Source organism: Schistocerca serialis, chromosome 7 (genome assembly GCF_023864345.2).
Source record: "Schistocerca serialis cubense isolate TAMUIC-IGC-003099 chromosome 7, iqSchSeri2.2, whole genome shotgun sequence".
Taxonomy (NCBI): Eukaryota; Metazoa; Arthropoda; class Insecta; order Orthoptera; family Acrididae; genus Schistocerca; species Schistocerca serialis.
In genome coordinates this window covers 27,113,399-27,131,650 of record NC_064644.1, presented here as the reverse complement: position 1 = coordinate 27,131,650, position 18,252 = coordinate 27,113,399, and the positions used below count along the sequence as shown (strand labels likewise).

General features: G+C 42.9%; 1 protein-coding gene across 1 annotated transcript in view; it reads left to right on the top strand.

Moving 5' to 3' along the window:
• Window positions 1-18,252, top strand: part of LOC126412566 (probable cytochrome P450 6a13) — a 110,131-nt gene that overhangs the window by 75,780 nt on the left and 16,099 nt on the right. Inside the window, exons 3-4 of the mRNA XM_050082211.1 lie at window positions 5,335-5,575; window positions 12,669-12,890. Of these exons, the coding sequence (XP_049938168.1) occupies window positions 5,335-5,575; window positions 12,669-12,890 (463 nt within the window). The remainder of the gene's footprint in view (window positions 1-5,334; window positions 5,576-12,668; window positions 12,891-18,252) is intronic.

Sequence of the window (18,252 nt, the reverse complement as noted above, 5' to 3'; positions counted from 1 at the left end):
GCTGAACAGAGAGGGCAAGGAGATGGACAGATGTAGAGGGAGGAGGAGACTGATAAAGAGAGGAGGAGGAGAACTTGAACTGACAAAAACTAATTAAACGCTTCGAATGTATGAGCTAAGAAACATCTGCTCTGTATGTACTTGTTGATTTGGAAGATACAAGCATTAGGAAATTAATAAGCTTTGCATACTTCCTTTCAGTGATATCGTACGAATTAATCTTCTGCGTCCTTTCCACATCGATGCAAATATTAATTGCATAAAAATGTGATCTAAGGATAATATCTTGTGTCCATCCTTGTTCGCTGCAGAGACAACTACTAAAAAAACCTGGGTGCACTAACAACATCCTACCAAGACATTTAAACTTCCTGGCGGATTAAAACTGAGTGTCGGACCTGTAAAACGCCCGGGGATACAATTGTGGGTCGGGGACCCCTAAACTGTTTGTCGTTTCGTGACCGTGCGCCCTGTCCACACCGCATACCTGATAATCCCGCGGCGGTCGTACTGTTCTGCTCCACACTGCTGCTGGCTTGCCTGAAATTATCTATCTAAATATGCAAGCAAGGTAGGAGAGCCACTCAACGTCAAAGCACAACACTGTTCTACGTCTGGTATGAACAACTATATTCTGAGACGATAAGAAATCACAGGTTGCACTGTTTACACTTTAAGTCGTAAATGTTTATCCCAATTAACAATCTTGATGATTATCTGTCCACAATATCACTTTGACAAGCGTACGCGTAACCAAAACGACGCGGGTTATTGTTGATGATGCGGAAGCCAAATGATCGCACGAAAGTTCTTACGCTCGCCACGCATACACAGATTTATTTTGGTACCAGTCCTCCTTGACATTAGTATTCATATAAAGCTGTTCGTAAAGTTAATTTTTCAATTCTTAGTTCTCACTTGTACGAGCGTGCGCTAACCGTCGCGGCGCGGCTGATTGTTGATAATGCGGAAACGTGATGATCGAACGCACGTCCTCACGCTCGCTACACTTGTTTGCACTCTTTTGTGGTAACTAATTTTTGCTGATTCACTCTGAGAGACCGAACACGGTGCAGATGATTGATACAGTAAAGTACGCAACGAGAGGATACACAAATACGTTATCAATAGCAATGCTCATTTTGAAATTACTTCTTAACGCACTTTTCCTCTGAATCAATTGCTTATTTTATCACTTTACTGTAATAGCATTTGTAGCAACACTTCAACTTCCCTACTAACAATGCCTCTCACATGCAGAGCTACACACTATACAACATCACAGTTTCGTGTCCCGCGCTCGACTCTACAAACGTGCTGCCCGCAAAGATACTCCACAACTAAGCCAGCGATATGACAATACGCTTACAGAGCGAGACTCGAACTCCGGACCTTTGCCTTTTGCGGACAAGCGCTCTGCTAACTGAGCTACCCAACCACGACTCACGACCCGTCCTCTAAGCTTCAATTCCGCCAGTACCTCGTCTCCTACTTTCCAAACTTCACAGAAGCTCTTCTGCGATCCTTGGAGAACTATCACTACTGGGAGAAAGGGTATTGCGGAGACATGGCTTAGCCACAGCCTGGAGATATTTTCAGAATGAGATTTTTGCTCTGCAGGAGGATTAAAACTGTGTGACGGACCGAGACTCCAACTCGAGACCTTTGCCTTTCGCGGGCAAGTGCTCTACCAACGGACCTACGAAAGCACGACGCACGACCCGTCCTCACAGCTCAGTTGGTAGAGCACTTGCCCGCGAAAGGCAAAGTTCCCGAGCTCGAGTCTCTGTCCGTCACACAGTTTTAATCCTCCAGTAAGTTTCATATCAGCGCTCTCTCCGCTGCAGAGTTAAAATCTTATTCTGGCAACATTTACTGTGTTAACAAGATTGTGGTGTAGAATCAGGTAGAATTGCAGAATCATTGTAGCACCCTTATAGATATTGCTAAGGACAACGTGTTAGGTTATGCACAGCTTAACATTACTCAGTCACAGATAGGTTAAAATTTTTAGCCGTAAAATATTTACCCAAATACTTTGTGAACTGATAGCCCGTGTGGATAATGTGAGTTTTAAAAACGCATTGAAAATATTTCTGTTTCTCGTCTTCTATCCTACAGGTAAGTTCCTCAGTAAACAATATCTGCATGGTGATGGACCGACTTTATCTAATTTATTGTAAACTAAAAATAAAAATAGCTGTATCTGGCTATCTAATGGCTACCATGTAACCACGTTTTCGCTCGGACATACTGACATATTCTACGTCGTTTGTCGTGAATACGATATGTGAATTTTACTACACACGTTTTTGTACTCCTAGTATGTGAAGATTTGGCCCATGAAGAATGAACTCGGAAACTTTTCTTTAGTAAAATATCAAAAAATTCAATCATTAAATGATGTGGCCTCTTAGAGTTGTGAATTCAGGTAGGCTTTCAGCAGTGTTCTCCAAGTGGGACGGTCTTGGGCAGTTCTCTGCCAGGTGTTACCAGCAATCTTCTTGATGTCTTTGTCCCACCTGTCTGGTGGTCTTCCCCTAGGCCTCCGGTGCTCTCTCGGGCTCCACTCCAATACTAGCTTCGTCCATGTGTTGTCTTTTCTTCTTGCGACGTGGCCAGCCCACTGCCATTTCAAGGAACCTGCTGTCTCTAGGATGTCATTAACCTTCGTCATAGACCGGATGTGATCTGCCCTTTTCCTATCCTTTCTTGTATAGCCCAGCATTGATCTCTCCATGGCTCTCTGTGCTGTCCTAAGTATCCCTTTTGTAAATGAGTTCAGTGTCCATGTCTCGCAACCATCAGTCATCACAGGAAGAATGCATTGATCAAATATTGCTTTCTTCAGATTTACTGGCATTTTTTATCTTAATACTGCTGAATTCTTCCCAAATGCTTGCCAGTCAAGCTTGATGCGTCGATAGATTTCTGGCCTTATGTCTCCCTTCATATTTATAATCTGGCCAAGGTAGACATATTCACTGACCTCTTATAACAGACTGTTCGTGACTTTCACGTCTCCAGCTGGGACCCATTTGTTGGTCATTACATTTTTTTTGGAAAGGTTTATGATCAAGCTAACCAGCTGACATTCCGATTCCAGATCTGTAACTAAGTTTTGGAGCTCTGCGAAGTCTTTGGCCAGTAAGGCAATATCATCAGCAAATCTCAAGTTGGTAAGCCTTCTTCCATTATCTCTAATTCCCTTACCTTCCCAGCTCAGCTTTGACACAGCCATTTCCAATACAGCAGAGAACAGTTTTGGGGAGATGGGTTCGCCTTGCTTGACACCCCTCGTGACGCGGAATTCTTGAGTTGATTCGCCGATGTTAACATAAGCTGAAGAGTTCTCGTAGATTTTCCTGAGCACTTCAATGTATGCTGCTCCCACTCCTTGCTCACTCAATGCTTGGAGGACAGCTACATGGCTAACGGAGTCAAATGCCTTTTCAAAGTCAACAAACGCAATGCAGAGAGTCAGTTGGTATTCATTCGCTCTGCTTATCACTTCACTAACGGTCAGAATGTGGTCAATAGTGCTAAAGTTGCTTCGAAATCCTTCTTGTACTATAGATTGGGCAGAGTCTAGGGTGGAACTAATTCGGTTTAACATGATCTTTTTGAAAATGTTGTACAAAATTGAGAGCAAGCTGATAGGACGGTAGTTTTTAATATTGTGAATACTTCTTTTCTTTTGTATCAAAATATATATTACGTCTTACCTAGTTCTCGCACCTTCTAACTAGTACTCTTTGGAGCGGGTAGGCTTTTCACGATGTTTATGCCTCGATTGATATGCAACCTTGAGTATTTGTTTAGGCGTGTATTACCTTGTGCGACCCGCTTCAATTTCACCCGCTGTATCAGATCTTCACCCTTCAGCTAGATTTTCATCTTGAGGAATAGTACGGTGTGCGGGAAGTGATTCTCATATTGTTCTTAATAAAAAATTACTAAAAATGTAGGTCGTATGCGGTCACGCATTGTCATGAAGGAAAACCCCGTAATTCGTACGCCACTTCTGTGGACGTTTCCTCTTCGTGTCGTCCTTCTGACGTATTTGGACCCATTCATATAATTCCATACTGATCACATAACCAGGAGGGAAAAGTACCTTATGAACAAAAAAAATTGAGTCAGTAAGAATGGAAGCAGATCAAATAGAACTTAATGTTGTTCTTGACTTGTCGAGTTTATACTGGCCAAGGTGAAGAATGATTATTTCATTGCCACGATTTCTGCTAGGGGTTAGGGTCACAGTTAAACTTTCTTCCTCAGTGACAAACTTTGAAAAAAGAAACTGGGTCGTCTTGAAGCAGTAGTCTAAGTTCGCTGCAGACTTTTGTGCGATGTTGAGTCTGACCGTCATGGACGAATCGTGACACAGACTTCACCACAGTCCTACGCGTGTTCCGTTCTTCTGATAGAAAGTTCAAGTTCAAGTGGTTCAAGTGGCTCTGAGCACTATGCGACTTAACTGCTGTGGTCATCAGTCCCCTAGAACTTAGAACTACTTAAACGTAACTAACCTAAGCACATCACACACATCCATGCCCGAGGCAGGATTCGAACCTGCGACCGTAGTGGTCGCTCGGTTCCAGACTGTAGCGCCTAGAACCGGATAGAAAGTTCACTTGCATATCTTACTCTCAAGGCGTTGCACAGGTCTTCGATAATCAGTCTACGACTTTAAACAATCGGATCCCTCACTCTCCGAATACTTTCTTGTTTCATTCCAGCTGATGGAAGAGCAGAATCAGTTGATGTACGGTCGTTTCTGGAACTCGGATACCAGTTTAGGTCTGCACCTGACATAAATCGTATTGAAAGACTGGCTTCAACGTTTGATGTGTTCCCACAACGATTTTTCCAAGTGTAAACAGTGCTTTATACCAATACGCTACTCTTTCACCTCAAATTTCACAAAACTGGAAATTCAAGGAAACATGACAATGGAAATATATCAACAACAACTAAGCAAACCACTTAGCTGGCATCGAATTTTCAGACTGGTTGAAAATAGAAGTTCGGGCGTCACCTTAGGGACATTTAGCATAAACATATCGAATTGGGCGGAGAATTCTAATTTCAGGTACTTTCGGATACCACCTCGCATGGGTTTGAAACTTACGTTATAGACAATGTCCAATATTATTTTGCGAAAACATAATGGTAAGAGTTACAACCATTTCAGTAAATACCACAACTGCCCACATTTCCCACAATTTCCCAGTATACGGGGGCGTAGCTCTGGTTCCAGAAGTCCTTCCACAGATGACCGCGATCATTCGCTATTCAGGGACACTCACTTTACCTTTATCTTCTTCCCAGATTCTTCCGCATTCGAAGAAAGAGATTATCGGCGCGATGCTGGCCTTTATGCTTCCAAGACTCGGGGCTGTACTGAGAGTGAAATACTTCAGTTCCACGGTGGCGGAGTTCTTCGATCGTATAGTCCTGGAAACGATGGATTACAGAAAGAAGAACAACATTCGTCGGGAGGATCTGGTACATTTTATGATGGAACTGAAAGATCAAGGTTTCACGTCTGAGGAAAGCTGCGAAAAAATAGGTAAGTAGTTAAGATATTTTAAGAGGGACAGATGAGCGTAAGTAAACAGGTTACACAAGGCGATCGAAAATGGAAATGAATTCTGTACAATCAGAGTTGTTACGTATCAGTTAGCACAAAATTTCATATCAACGTATTTCCGGAAATGGAAGGCTGCTTTCGACGAAGCTGTTAATAATGCAGTAGATGTAGTACAATTTTCATAACTGTTACATTTACTTCTTAAGGATTTTTGCACAACATATTGCGTACTAACTTGAATGATATTCTAGTAGCAGCCTGTCGATGCTTGTTGCGTATGCATGATGGTGCTCCCGTGAATTTCAGTGTGGGTACACTAGCGTACCTTACTGTGCACAAGGCAGGTCACTGAATACGTAGAGGTGGACTACTAACTACCTGACAACTACGTGCACCATACCTAACGTCCAGACACTCGGTGACAACTGGACACCTCGTTTCAAAGCGAGCAGTCCGTAATACAGTATGATTTTGGATCCATTTATCAGAACGTATATATGAACACTGTTTTCGCGTCTTTACGTATTGTTTTGCTTGCTATGTATGGTACATGGTACATCAGACTGCTAACGGGACTTTATGTCACTCACGTAAAGCAAGTATCAGTTAATCTCAGTTTTCCAGTAAGGCACAAACTTCTTTCCACGCCATGAGATGCACAAAATTTGTGAACGTTAACTCTCGTCATTTACTGAGAAAAATGAATTTTTCCATAGCGTAAAAGCTATGTTTCGTATATAAATGCAACAACCAAACTATAATATTCTATATGGTATGTAACTTCTTGAAATAATTATCTTCTCAAATAATGCTAAAGGCTGGCTCACGTTGAGAATAACACATTCACATCAGGCCTGAGAAATATTCTCGCTTGAACCTTGATCTGCTCGCCTTTCAGACGCCACTTATGGTATGTGCATAGCACCTTAATATACCTTTTGCTGTGGGGTTAATGGCAGAATTGATATTACCTTCTTTTAGTTTATCCCTTAGGTCACATTCATATTCCTCATTCTGGAATTTCCTGTCGTGAGGCTTTCACTTTGAGAACAAAATAAAATATTGTCAGAAATGCCGTATAAATAGCGTAAAATTCTGTCGACTGTCAGTTGCTCCTACGTGAATGAAATGTGGGCTGATAGATCAGACATATAAAATACAAGGGACACCGCATTAAAGCCCAGAGGACCATACCTTGAGATCTGATCGCCATGTCATTCTCTTCCTTTCGCCGTCATTACGATGCGGCTTGGACGGATGTGGGCTAAGCACGCCGCTCTTCCGGTCGTTGTTAGCTCTCCATATCTTGGAGCTGCTACAGTGCGTCCGCGAAGTCTTCCCACGGCGGCGAGCTCGGCGTAATCTCTCCTTGCGGGCCGCGTAAGGTTGGCAGCACGTTCATGTCACTGTATGAGCTGGAGCCCGGAATTCACTGCTAGTGGATGCAGCTATGTTGGGAGTGGGGATGAAACATTATTAGAATTAATACAACCAAATTAATCAATTATATTAATTACAGTTGAATTCACTGTACTCGAAAATACACTGCTGGCCATTAAAATTGCTACACCAAGAAGAAATGAAGATGATAAACGCGTATTCATTCGACAAATATAGTATACTAGAACTGACATGTGATTACATTTTCACGCAATTTGGGTGCATAAATCCTGAGAAATCAGCACCCAGAACAACCACCTCTGGCCGCAATAACGGCCTTGATACGCCTGGGCATTGAGTCAGAGCTTGGATGGCGTGTACAGGTACAGCTGCCCGTGCAGCTTCAACACCATACGACAGTTCATCAAGACTACTGACTGGCGTATTATGACAAGCCAGTTGCTCGGACGCCATTGACCAGACGTTTTCAATTGGTGACAGATCTGGAGAATGTGCAGGCCAGGGCAGCAGTGGAACATTTACTGCATCCGGAAAGGCCCGTACAGGACCTGTAACATGCCGTCGTGCATTGTCCTGCTGAAATGGAGGGTTTCGCAGAGATCAAATGAAGGGTAGAGCCACGGGTCATAACACATCTGAAATGTAACGTCCACTGTTCAAAGTGCCGTCAATGCGAACAAGAGGTGACAGAGACGTGTAACCAATTGCACCCCATACCATCACGCCGGGTAATACGCCAGTATGGCGATGACGAATACACGCTTCCAATGTGCGTTCACCGCGATGTCGCCAACACGGATGCGACCATCATGATGGTGTAAACAGAACCTGGATTCATCTGAGAAATGGCGTTTTGCCATTCGTGCACCCAGGTTCGTCGTTGAGTACACCATCGAAGGCGCTCCTGTCTGTGATGCAGCGTCAAGGGTAACCGCAGCCATGGTCTCCGAGCTGATAGTCCATGCTGCTGCAAGCGTCGTCGAACTGTTCTTGCAGATAGTTGTTGAGATGCAAACGTCCCCATCTCTTGACTCAGGGATCGAGACGTGGCTGCATGATCCGTTACAGCCATGCGGATAACATGCCTGTCATCTCGACTGCTAGTGATACGAGGCCGTTGGGATCCAGCACGGTGTTCCGTATTACCCTCCTGAACCCACCGATTCCATATTCTGCTAACAGTCATTGGATCTCGACCAACGCGAGCAGCAATGTCGCGATACGATGAACCGCAATCGCGATAGGCTACAATCTGACCTTTATGAAACTCAGAAACGTGATCGTACGCATTTCTCCTCCTTATACGAGGCATCACAACAACGTTTCACCAGGCAACGCAGGTGAACTGCTGTTTGTGTATGAGAAATCGGTTGGAAACTTTCCTCATGTCAACATATTTTAGATGTCGCCACTGGCCCCAGTTTTGTGTGAATGCTCTGAAAAGCTAATCATTTGCATATCACAGCATTTTCTTCCTGTCGGTTAAATTTCGCGTCTGTAGCACGTCATCTTCGTGGTGTAGCAATTGTAATGGCCAGTAGTGTATTACAGCAGCTGCTGGAAATATTTCCCTCTTTCTTGTATGCTTAGTTTAACACGTTTATATTTATTTGCGAACACCTTTACCAATGTTCATCGTCTAATAGAATTCAGATAATCAGTTATCGCTTTCTTCAATTCATTTGTTGTCTTTGGGATATTTTGATGCACACATGTTTTAGACGCGCCCCAAAGAATGTAGTCGGACGGAGACGGATCCAGTGAGCGTGGGGGCCAGAGTCCTTTCACAATTACTTTTTCTCCAAAGATTTCATCTAAACGTAGTACGCACTGATATGCCGTATGAGCAGTTCCATAGTCTTGTTGGAAACATGAGTGGTAGATCTCATTTTCATTCAGCAGAGCAATAAATGGATAAATTATCTGGCAACAATACATAGCTGAAGTGATGGTAGTATCGAACAAGAATGGCCCTATGGTTCGCGCTCACGTTATGGCAACCCATACTCCGATTTGCTTTGCGTACAGTGGCTTTCTGTTAAGGCATTTGGATTTTCTGATGGCTATATCCGAGAATTTTGGGAATCAATGTAGCCAGAGAGGTGAAACCAAGCCTCATCAGTGAAAAACTTCGATCTAAAACACCAACTCCATGTCGATTAACAAATCGCTGAAACAGTACGCTATTCGTTTCACATGGCACGTACAATGTAAATTTTGCACAGAAGCGATTTTATACGGATGCATCCCCAGTTCTTCTGTTATAGCCTTACGAGCTGTCGTACGAGAGACTTTAGTCTCTTGCGATAATCTCGTCACTGATTTCGTTGGACTCCGCAACATGATGTCCGAAACGTCATCAAGCTTGCGTTGTGTTAGAATTGCGAGCCTACCAGTGCATCACGAATTGAACCTGTCGTCTGGAATTTGCGAAGTAAATCGCGTACAGTGTCACGATGTGGACGCCTCGAAGCAGGAAAACACAATCTAAACTGCCGTATCACACCCTCCGTAAAGTTTCCGCCTGCCCGGGAACCCCCCTCCATTAAAAACACTCTCTCTTTATTAGCAAGCATTGTCACACCGGTAAGCTTACACAAGAACTAGACAATAACACAGTTAACAGCTGTAACTAGGGCTGCCGCTAAAATATCGTTATATCGATATAGTTTCCAAAAAAATTTGATACATACAGGCGATATCTTTTTCACCGGTACATCGATCTACCGGCATCGAAATTGCTGTATCGAGTGCCAATATTTTTATTTTATTTTATATATTTTCGCATTTTTCGATAAATATATGAAGTTGCACTTTTGAACTTCACTGTGTTGAGGATTCTTACTACTTTTTGAGCATTAGTCACGTCCAGTCTTTCTATTTGACGGTGTAAAGCAAAAACAGATATCACAAACAAGAAAACCGACTGCAGTGGGGTTGGCAGTGTGAATGAGAAAACAAGATTTCCGCCGTCAAGGTATAGCACATCAGTTGCGTTAAAAAAACAATTTTATAATGCAAAGATGGTACAAATGGCTCTGAGCACTATGGGAATCAACATCTGAGGTCATCAGTCCCCTAGAACTTAGAACTACTTAAACCTAACTATCCTAAGGACATCACTCACATCCATGCCCGAGGCAGGATTCGAACCTGCGACCGTAGCGGTCGCGCGGTTCCAGAGTGTAGTGCCTAGAACAGCCTTTTTTTGTGTTTGGTCCTTGCGGACGTCACATGACATCCGTTCAAATTCGTTGTTGATCCTTTCACTCAGTTTTTTTTATTACAAAGGCCAACCAGCTCTCTGACCGAACACGCTGAACTACCGTGCCGGCTGCAGCTAGTGTAGTATTTCTTCACATTGGGATTCTTCAAAAATAGTAGCTGAAACTGATGAAGAAAAATCTAATTGCCAAGATTGGTCTTTGCGTTGGTCAGGGACGTGTGAGGGGAAATGCTTACGTAATCGGCGCTCAGTGCTACTAACACAAACTACGGCGTTTAACTTCACCACACTTCGCTAAAATTGACAGGTCGCTGGCGGTTGCAGAAATGAAATAACAAGGAAGTCGGCATGAAGTGTTCCAGATAAATCCGATATGTGACGAAACCGAACGACGGACCCATCGGACACCTTTTGTTGTGCCACTTACTTGCAGTTACCATTATTAGCAAAGTGGTTGTCGCCAGACGTGAAAATGCATCGTTTTCCTTTCAGTTCTTGCTCTGAGAGGAATAAGCAGGCTGCTTTTTTTTGTGCTTTTCATTCCCTTCCCTGATAGGGAAGGGCGGGCTGTGTGAGGGTCTGCAAATACCCTTTTTGGCCTTTTTGGATGTATGAGGATAAATTTTATTATTCTGTTACGTTTTATTTGTTGCATCAGTGCAAATTTGTCATTTCTTAAAACCAGTTTTTCAACTCTACTTCTACAATTTTACATTCTAGTTTGTTTTTCAATTTTATAATTACAACTTTACTCCTACATTTACAAAGTTACTTATTTTACATGATCTAGTTATACTATATTGAAAGAAAAAGAGAAGAATGAAGATGAGGAAAAGGAAGGAAAGATAACCAGTTGATTGTATTGGTTGTGAGTTACATTGATTGTATTAGATGTTAGTTACATTAATTGGTTATTGGTAATATTTAGTAAATTTAATATATTTAATACAGACATACGCAATTGTAATTGTGAGTGTAACTACCTACTGGACTTTGAGGTGGTTGTGTAAGTTGTGCCTTTTGGGGACTTAAGTTTTGAGTTTTACGTTTTTCCTTTTTTCTGATTGAACAGTTAGGCAGTTTTTGATACAAATAAAAATTTAGAGTGACTGTAAAGTGAAGTGAGAATAAATATAATAGATTTAATATGCTAGAGTTACAGGATTATATAGTAAAGTAGTTTTGCAGTACTGGTGGCTTTTGCTGACATCTGTATCTGGTTGTCAGAACATACAATTGTTGTTGTTTATGAGGGTAGGTTGCGTGTTTTACATATTTTACATTTGGCATTTGGCAGTGGTGCCTTTTGCATTAGTATTGTACATTTTCCATCTTTTTAACATTTGCCACCTTCATCCTCCTATGGTGCTTATTGTGTTTACAGCCTATTGCCTATAATTAACTATAATTAGAATTAACTTGGTGCTAGGGTGTGTGGGTGTTGAAGCAGGTGTGGTTGTGAGTGTAGGTGTAGGTAGTAGCTCGGGAGTTTGTGTGTGTGTGTGTGTGTGTGTCTTGAGTGTAATGATTGGTTCTTTGTGATGTGTGCTTGGTGTTATTGATTGTTCTGTCTGCGGTCCAGGTGAGGGAGGAGCGGGATTTCTCGGATTAAGGGTTCCATAGTGGGGGCCAAATCCCGGAATTCTCTGCTGGTGTTGTGGGCTACTGTACGTGCTATTTGGACGTTTCTGTACTTGGGTCGTCTGGTAGGTCCTGTTCTTAGCTGATAGCTTGATGATGTACAGAATATCTAATAATAAATCAGTACTTAAATATACAGCTCTAAAACTGGCAGTATATTTACGATGTGCAGCCAATATATTTTTTGTCCGGTATGTCAATACGTTTTCTGTCAATATATCGATATACAGACGTTTATTCGATATATCGAGGTCCTATAATGATACTTTTAAATAGCGATATTTTTTAAATTATCAGCAGTCCTAGCTGGCACTCACACACAACGCTACTGCCCCCACTCTACCACTGCAGGTCAGAGAACACGTGCAGGCGGGACTAGACTGTGGTGCGCACCCTACGCGCCCCTAGGCGAGACACGCAACGCTAGCCTCTGCGAAAAAACTCATCAGGCTGCTCGCAGGCCTTTCAAGTACTACGATCAAGAAAAATCCCCTGAACGTATTGAAATTGGTGTCATCCACATAAAGTCGAGACACATTGATTGCTATGGAACCGAACGTTGAATAAATATAGAAATAGGTAATAAAATAAAAGAAAGCCAGGCTCGACCGAAGAAAACGACGTGCTACAGTTTGCTTCCGGCATCTATCAGTAATTTTTCGAATGACAACTTACTGCATTTTCAAATAAGATGAACTCGACATTCATCCAAAGTACAGTGCACTTTGATACCAAACATAAATTTAGCGCGTGTTTGACACATTGTAACGTAAAGGGTCACTGGAGGCGACGTTGCTGTTCCAGAGGTGACTGACAACTTGGTGGTGGCGCAGTTGCTGTTGGCGTTCACTCTTGGATTCGAGATGACGTCGTCGGCTATGAGTTTCTGTCTACACGAGCTGTCCGTCAACCCCGTGCTGCAGACACGCGCCCACAAGGAAGTGGACGCAGTTCTCTGCCGCCATGGGGGTGAGATCACCTACGACGCCATCCAGGAGATGACCTACATGGACCTGCTAGTGGCAGGTAGGTTGTGGTTCACCGACAAAGTTACTCGAAGAGATACTCAACACTGATAAGTCATAACTAAAGTTGGTTCAAGAGTTGCACAGTTGACAGGTATGTGGCTGGTTACTCTCGGTACTGACAGATGACCTACATTAACACATCGGTGGCAGCACAGTGGCTCTTCACAGTGTGAAGTGTCAGTTGAACTGTTTATCATACACTTAACGATGATAGAAGTCCGATACCCAGTGACCCAGAGGAAAAGGAAAGCTCCCCATAAGATTATATAAATTTAAGATAAATTATGTCAGGGAAGAGCCCAATTAAGTACAAAAGTACAGATACCTTACCTCATACGCATTTATTAACGATGCGGGTCATCTAACTCCAGAAGGAAACTAGCAGGCACTATTACAATTTGGTTTATTACCATAATACACTGTATAAATAATTTACCTACGGAATTAAACAGGTATACATTTAATAAGTAAACAAAGGATTCTAATTATGGAACATAGCCTTGTCTCCGGTGGGTGCACACATGGAAATATAACATGGAACCACAACAAAGATACGGCCAACGGCTGCGAAAATGGTTGGTGGTTTAAAGAAAGAACACTGGAAAATCTAGTACAAAATTCAGCAGAATCGCCAAAGCGCATGGTGGGAGCAACTACCTGGCTGAGAAGGTTAAAACTGCACAAATGACCCTGGCGTAAATTAACTAGGCACACATACCCCTTAGCTGAGTGATTACATTGACGGCCTATCCTTTGCTCTACTGAATGGTGTGTGTGTGGAAGATAGCAGCGTTGGCAGCTGGAAATTCTGCATATAGCTCAGCCTATGTACGTGGCTCTAACATGGAGACATCTCTCATGGCCACATACGGTGAAGTTCATTCTCGATGGAGACGGTGAAGCAAATGTCTACTCACTGATCTCAAGGTAGCAAGTATTCTCTCTATGCCACCTTGCAGCAAGTCTCCTTTAACTTTATTTTCTGAAACTTTGCTGCCGGCCGCGGTGGTCTGGCGGTTCTAGGCGCGCAGTCCGGAACCGCACGACTGCTACGTTCGCAGGTTCGAATCCTGCCTCGGGCATGGATGTGTGTGATGTCCTTAGGTTAGTTAGGTTTAAGTAGTTCTAAGTTCTAGGGGACTGATGACCACAGATGTTAAGTCCCATAGTGCTCAGAGCCATTTGAACCATTTTTGAAACTTTGCTGAATCTGCCCACTAACCAATTTGAAGGAGACTTAGCAAGTTCTGAGCAACAACAATTTTATAAATAAGTTGAACAAATTCCTACTCTTGCAGAATTTGTCATGGAATAACAGTAGTGGCCAGGCAAAGGAAGGAAGGCAGCAAATCTCTCCCACTACATGACACATTTCTAATCCCAGCCAACAAAAAGGCATCCGCATAGATACATTCAGGAAAGCACATAAATAGTTGTTGTGAGCCCGTCAGAGTCCCTGTTATTCGGATTTAAACGAAGAATCCTTTGTGATGTGGCTGCGGACAATGCCTGCTCATATGGACCCAAGTTCTGAGAGATACACACGGCTTTTTCGATTATTATCTCTCTAAAAATGATTCGTCGCAACTTCTTGCCAATGTACACTACTGACCATTAAAATTGCTACACCAAGAAGATGACGTGCTACAAACGCGAAATGTAACCGATAGGAAGAAGATGCTGTGATATGCAAATGATTAGCATTTCAGAGCATTCACACAAAATTGGCGCCGGTGGCACCACCTACAACGTGCTGACATGAGAAAGTTTCCAACCGATTTCTCATACACAAACAGCAGTTGACCGGGGTTGCCTGGTGAAACGTTGTGATGCCTCGTGTAACCCATGCGGTTACACGAAATGGATACCATCACGAAATGGGTACCATCACGTTTCCGACTTTGATAAAGGTCGGATTGTAGCCTATCGCGATTGCGGTTCATCGTATCGCGACATTGCTGCTCGCGTTGGTCGAGATCCAATGACTGTTAGCCAAATCTGCAATCGGTGGGTTAAGGAGGGTAATACGGAACGCCGTGCTGAATCCCAACGGCCTCGTATCACTAGCAGTCGAGATGACAGGCATCTTATCCGCATGGCTGTAACGGATCGTGCAGCCACGTCTCGATCCCTGAGTCGACAGATGGCGACGTTTGCAAGACAACAATCATCTGCACGAACAGTTCGACGACGTTTGCAGCAGCATGGACTGTCAGCTCGGAGACCATGGCTGCGGTTACCCTTGACGCTGCATCACAGACAGGAGCGCCTGCGATGGTGTACTCAACGACGAACCTGGGTGCACGAATGGCAAAACTTCATTTTCTCTGGTGAATCCAGTTTCTGTTTACAGCATCATGATGGTCGTATCCGTGTTTGGCGACATCGCGGTATCGCGGTGAACGCACAATGGAAGCGTGTATTCGTCATCGCCATATTGGCGTTATCACCCGGCGTGATGGTATCGGGTGCCATTGGTTACACGTTCCAGTCACCCCTTGTTCGCATTGACGGCACTTAGAACAGTGGACTTTACATTTCAGATGTGTTACGTCCCGTGTCTCTACCCTTCATTCTATCCCTGCGAAACCCTACACTTCAGCAGGATAATGCATGACCGCATGTTTCAGGTCCTGTACGGGCCTTTCGGGGTACAGAAATTGTTCGTCTGCTGCCTTGACCAGCACATTCTGCAGATCTCTCACAAACTGAAAACGTCTGGTCAATGGTGGATCAGCCACTGGCTCGTCACAATACGCCAGTCACTATTCTCGATGAACTGTGGTATCATGTGGAAGCTGCATGGGCACCTGTACCTGTACACGCCATCCAAGCTCTGTTTGACTCAATGCCCAGGCGTATCAAGTCCGTTATTACGGCCAGAGGTGGTTGTTCTGGGTACTGATTTATCAGGATCTATGCACTATAATTGCGTGAAAAGTAATCAAATGTCAGTTCTAGTATAATATATTTGTCCAATGAATACCCGTTTTCATCTGCATTTCTTCTTGGTGTAGCAATTTTAGTGGCCAGTAGTAAAGTTTTCACAGAATGCAGGCTGCGGCCAGTCCGCTCACTGTGGGAAGACAACACACAGTGAATTCCCTGTCATACACAGTCTCTGGGTCTGCTTTCTGTACCGAACGTATTTATGACCCACCAGTCCTTGTAAGTTAACTCGTGAGCCAGCTAAGATGACTCCCAAGGCTGCAGAAAATAATAGGTCCCCTCATTGCAGTAATACGAAAGGAAAAGAAGTAATCAGGTGCATATTTAATGGTAGTAGTGAATGTTGTTTGCAGTTACCATGAAACAGTAACAGATCGAGTATACTGACTATTGTGACAGGCATATTATAATATAAAATAGGTTGCTTGACAGTTTGGGCATAAGCAGGCACATAACACCTGCCAAAGCTCGTCCAGAAGATGAGCAACGTTTTGTTCAGGCTGTTCTCTATCAAAGGTGGTCTGGGAGTTGACCTACATGGACATTCTGATGGAAGGTCAGCCACCTTTCTCTGTCAAAGCCGGCCAAAGTGATAATCTACACGGACATGGTACTGGAATATCATGTTGCTCTTCAGTTACGCAGCTGGTCCAGCTTAGTGGCTGTTTTCTGTCAAAGGTGGCCTGGTCAGGTAGTTGGCCCACATGGACCTATTAGTGACAAGTCAGTGGTTGTTTATGGTCAAAGCCAGTTCAATAGATACCCTCCACTGATTTGGATATGAAAGGACATTTGGGATTTAATCATTACATATTAATTCTCATCTATTTTACTAAACTCACTATCCTCTCAAACTGTATCAGTATGTCATAGTAAAATGCTGCAAGGGTCTACACACTTGCATCCTTAGGAAGTAACTAACTGTAGAATGTGTGGACCATTTGCAACCAAAATTGGGAAGTATATGATTTACTGTCTCGTGCTATTAGGGTGGGAAATTCTGACTGCCTTAAGGATAAGGCTTTACTTTCATATACATAGTCATTATCATTATTATTATTATTATTATTATTGATTGTTATAATTATTTTTTGATTGTTATAATTATCATTGTACTACTTTTATAATCCCTATTTTTTTCTTCAACATTAATAATGTATAACATGTTATATGTCATTAATGTTCTGTAGAAACTGAAATTCGTTGAATCTGAGTATGCCTGGTTAGGTGTAAGAGAGGGCCTGAAGGCCCTAATCTTGCCAGGTAAAATAAATGCATAAATAAATAAATAAGGTGTGGGTGAGTGTTAGTTAAATGTGAACCTAATAAATCACCAGGTGCTTTGCATGTGTATCTGATAGTTCGACAGTTTTGGGGGTCACTAAGCTGATTCTTGTGTCTTGAAAGGACGATATAAGATGAACATCAACAAAAGCAAAAAGAGTATAATGGAACGTAGTCGAATTAAATCGGATGATGCTGAGGGAATTACATTAGGAATTGAGATGCTTAAAGTAGTAAATGAGTTGTGCTATTTGGGGAGTAAAATAATGGTCGAAGTAGACAGAGTATAAAATGTAAACTGGCAATGGCAAGGAAAGCGTTTCAGAAGAAGAGAAATTTGTTAACATCGACTATACATTTAAGTGTCATGAAGTCGTTTCGGAAAGTATTTGTATGGAGTGTAGCCATGTATGGAAGTGACACATGGACGATAAATAGTTTGGACGAGAAGAAAATAGAAGCTTTCGAAATGTGGTGCTACAGAAGAATGCTGAAAATTAGATGGGTAGATCACATAACTAATGAGGAAGTATTATCTAGGATTGGGGAGAAGAGAAGTTTGTGGCACAACTTGACTAGAACAAGGCATCGGCTGGTAGGACATATTCTGAGGCGTCAAGGGATCATCAATTTATTATTGAAGGGCAGCGTGGAGGGTAAGAATCGTAGAGGGAGACCACGAGATGAATACACTAAACAGTTTCAGAAGGATGTAGGTTACAGTAGGTACAGGGAGATGAAGAACATTCACAGAATAGAGTAGCATGGAGAGCTGCATCAAACAAGTCTCTGGACTGACGTCCACAACAAAATATATGTGAAGATGGTATCCGTTTTGCCTACAGCTTTGTTCTGTAATGGTTCAAAAGCGTGACTTGCTGTGCTGTAACCCTCGGGCTTCGCGGCGCTTCAAACAACAAGCTGTCGACACGTGAAAGTAAAAAAAAAAAAATGTACAGGCACATTATTAAAGCGATCAACAAATGTGGGTGGGTAACAACGAGAGAGTTTCCGAACTGGGTGGTCTTAATTAGAGGGGATCTTTGCCGTTTTATTGTCGCATCTCCAGCCCCCTCTCCCGCCCCAGTGATAAGGTCACATGAGGACGCGAAACAAGAGAACTGCAA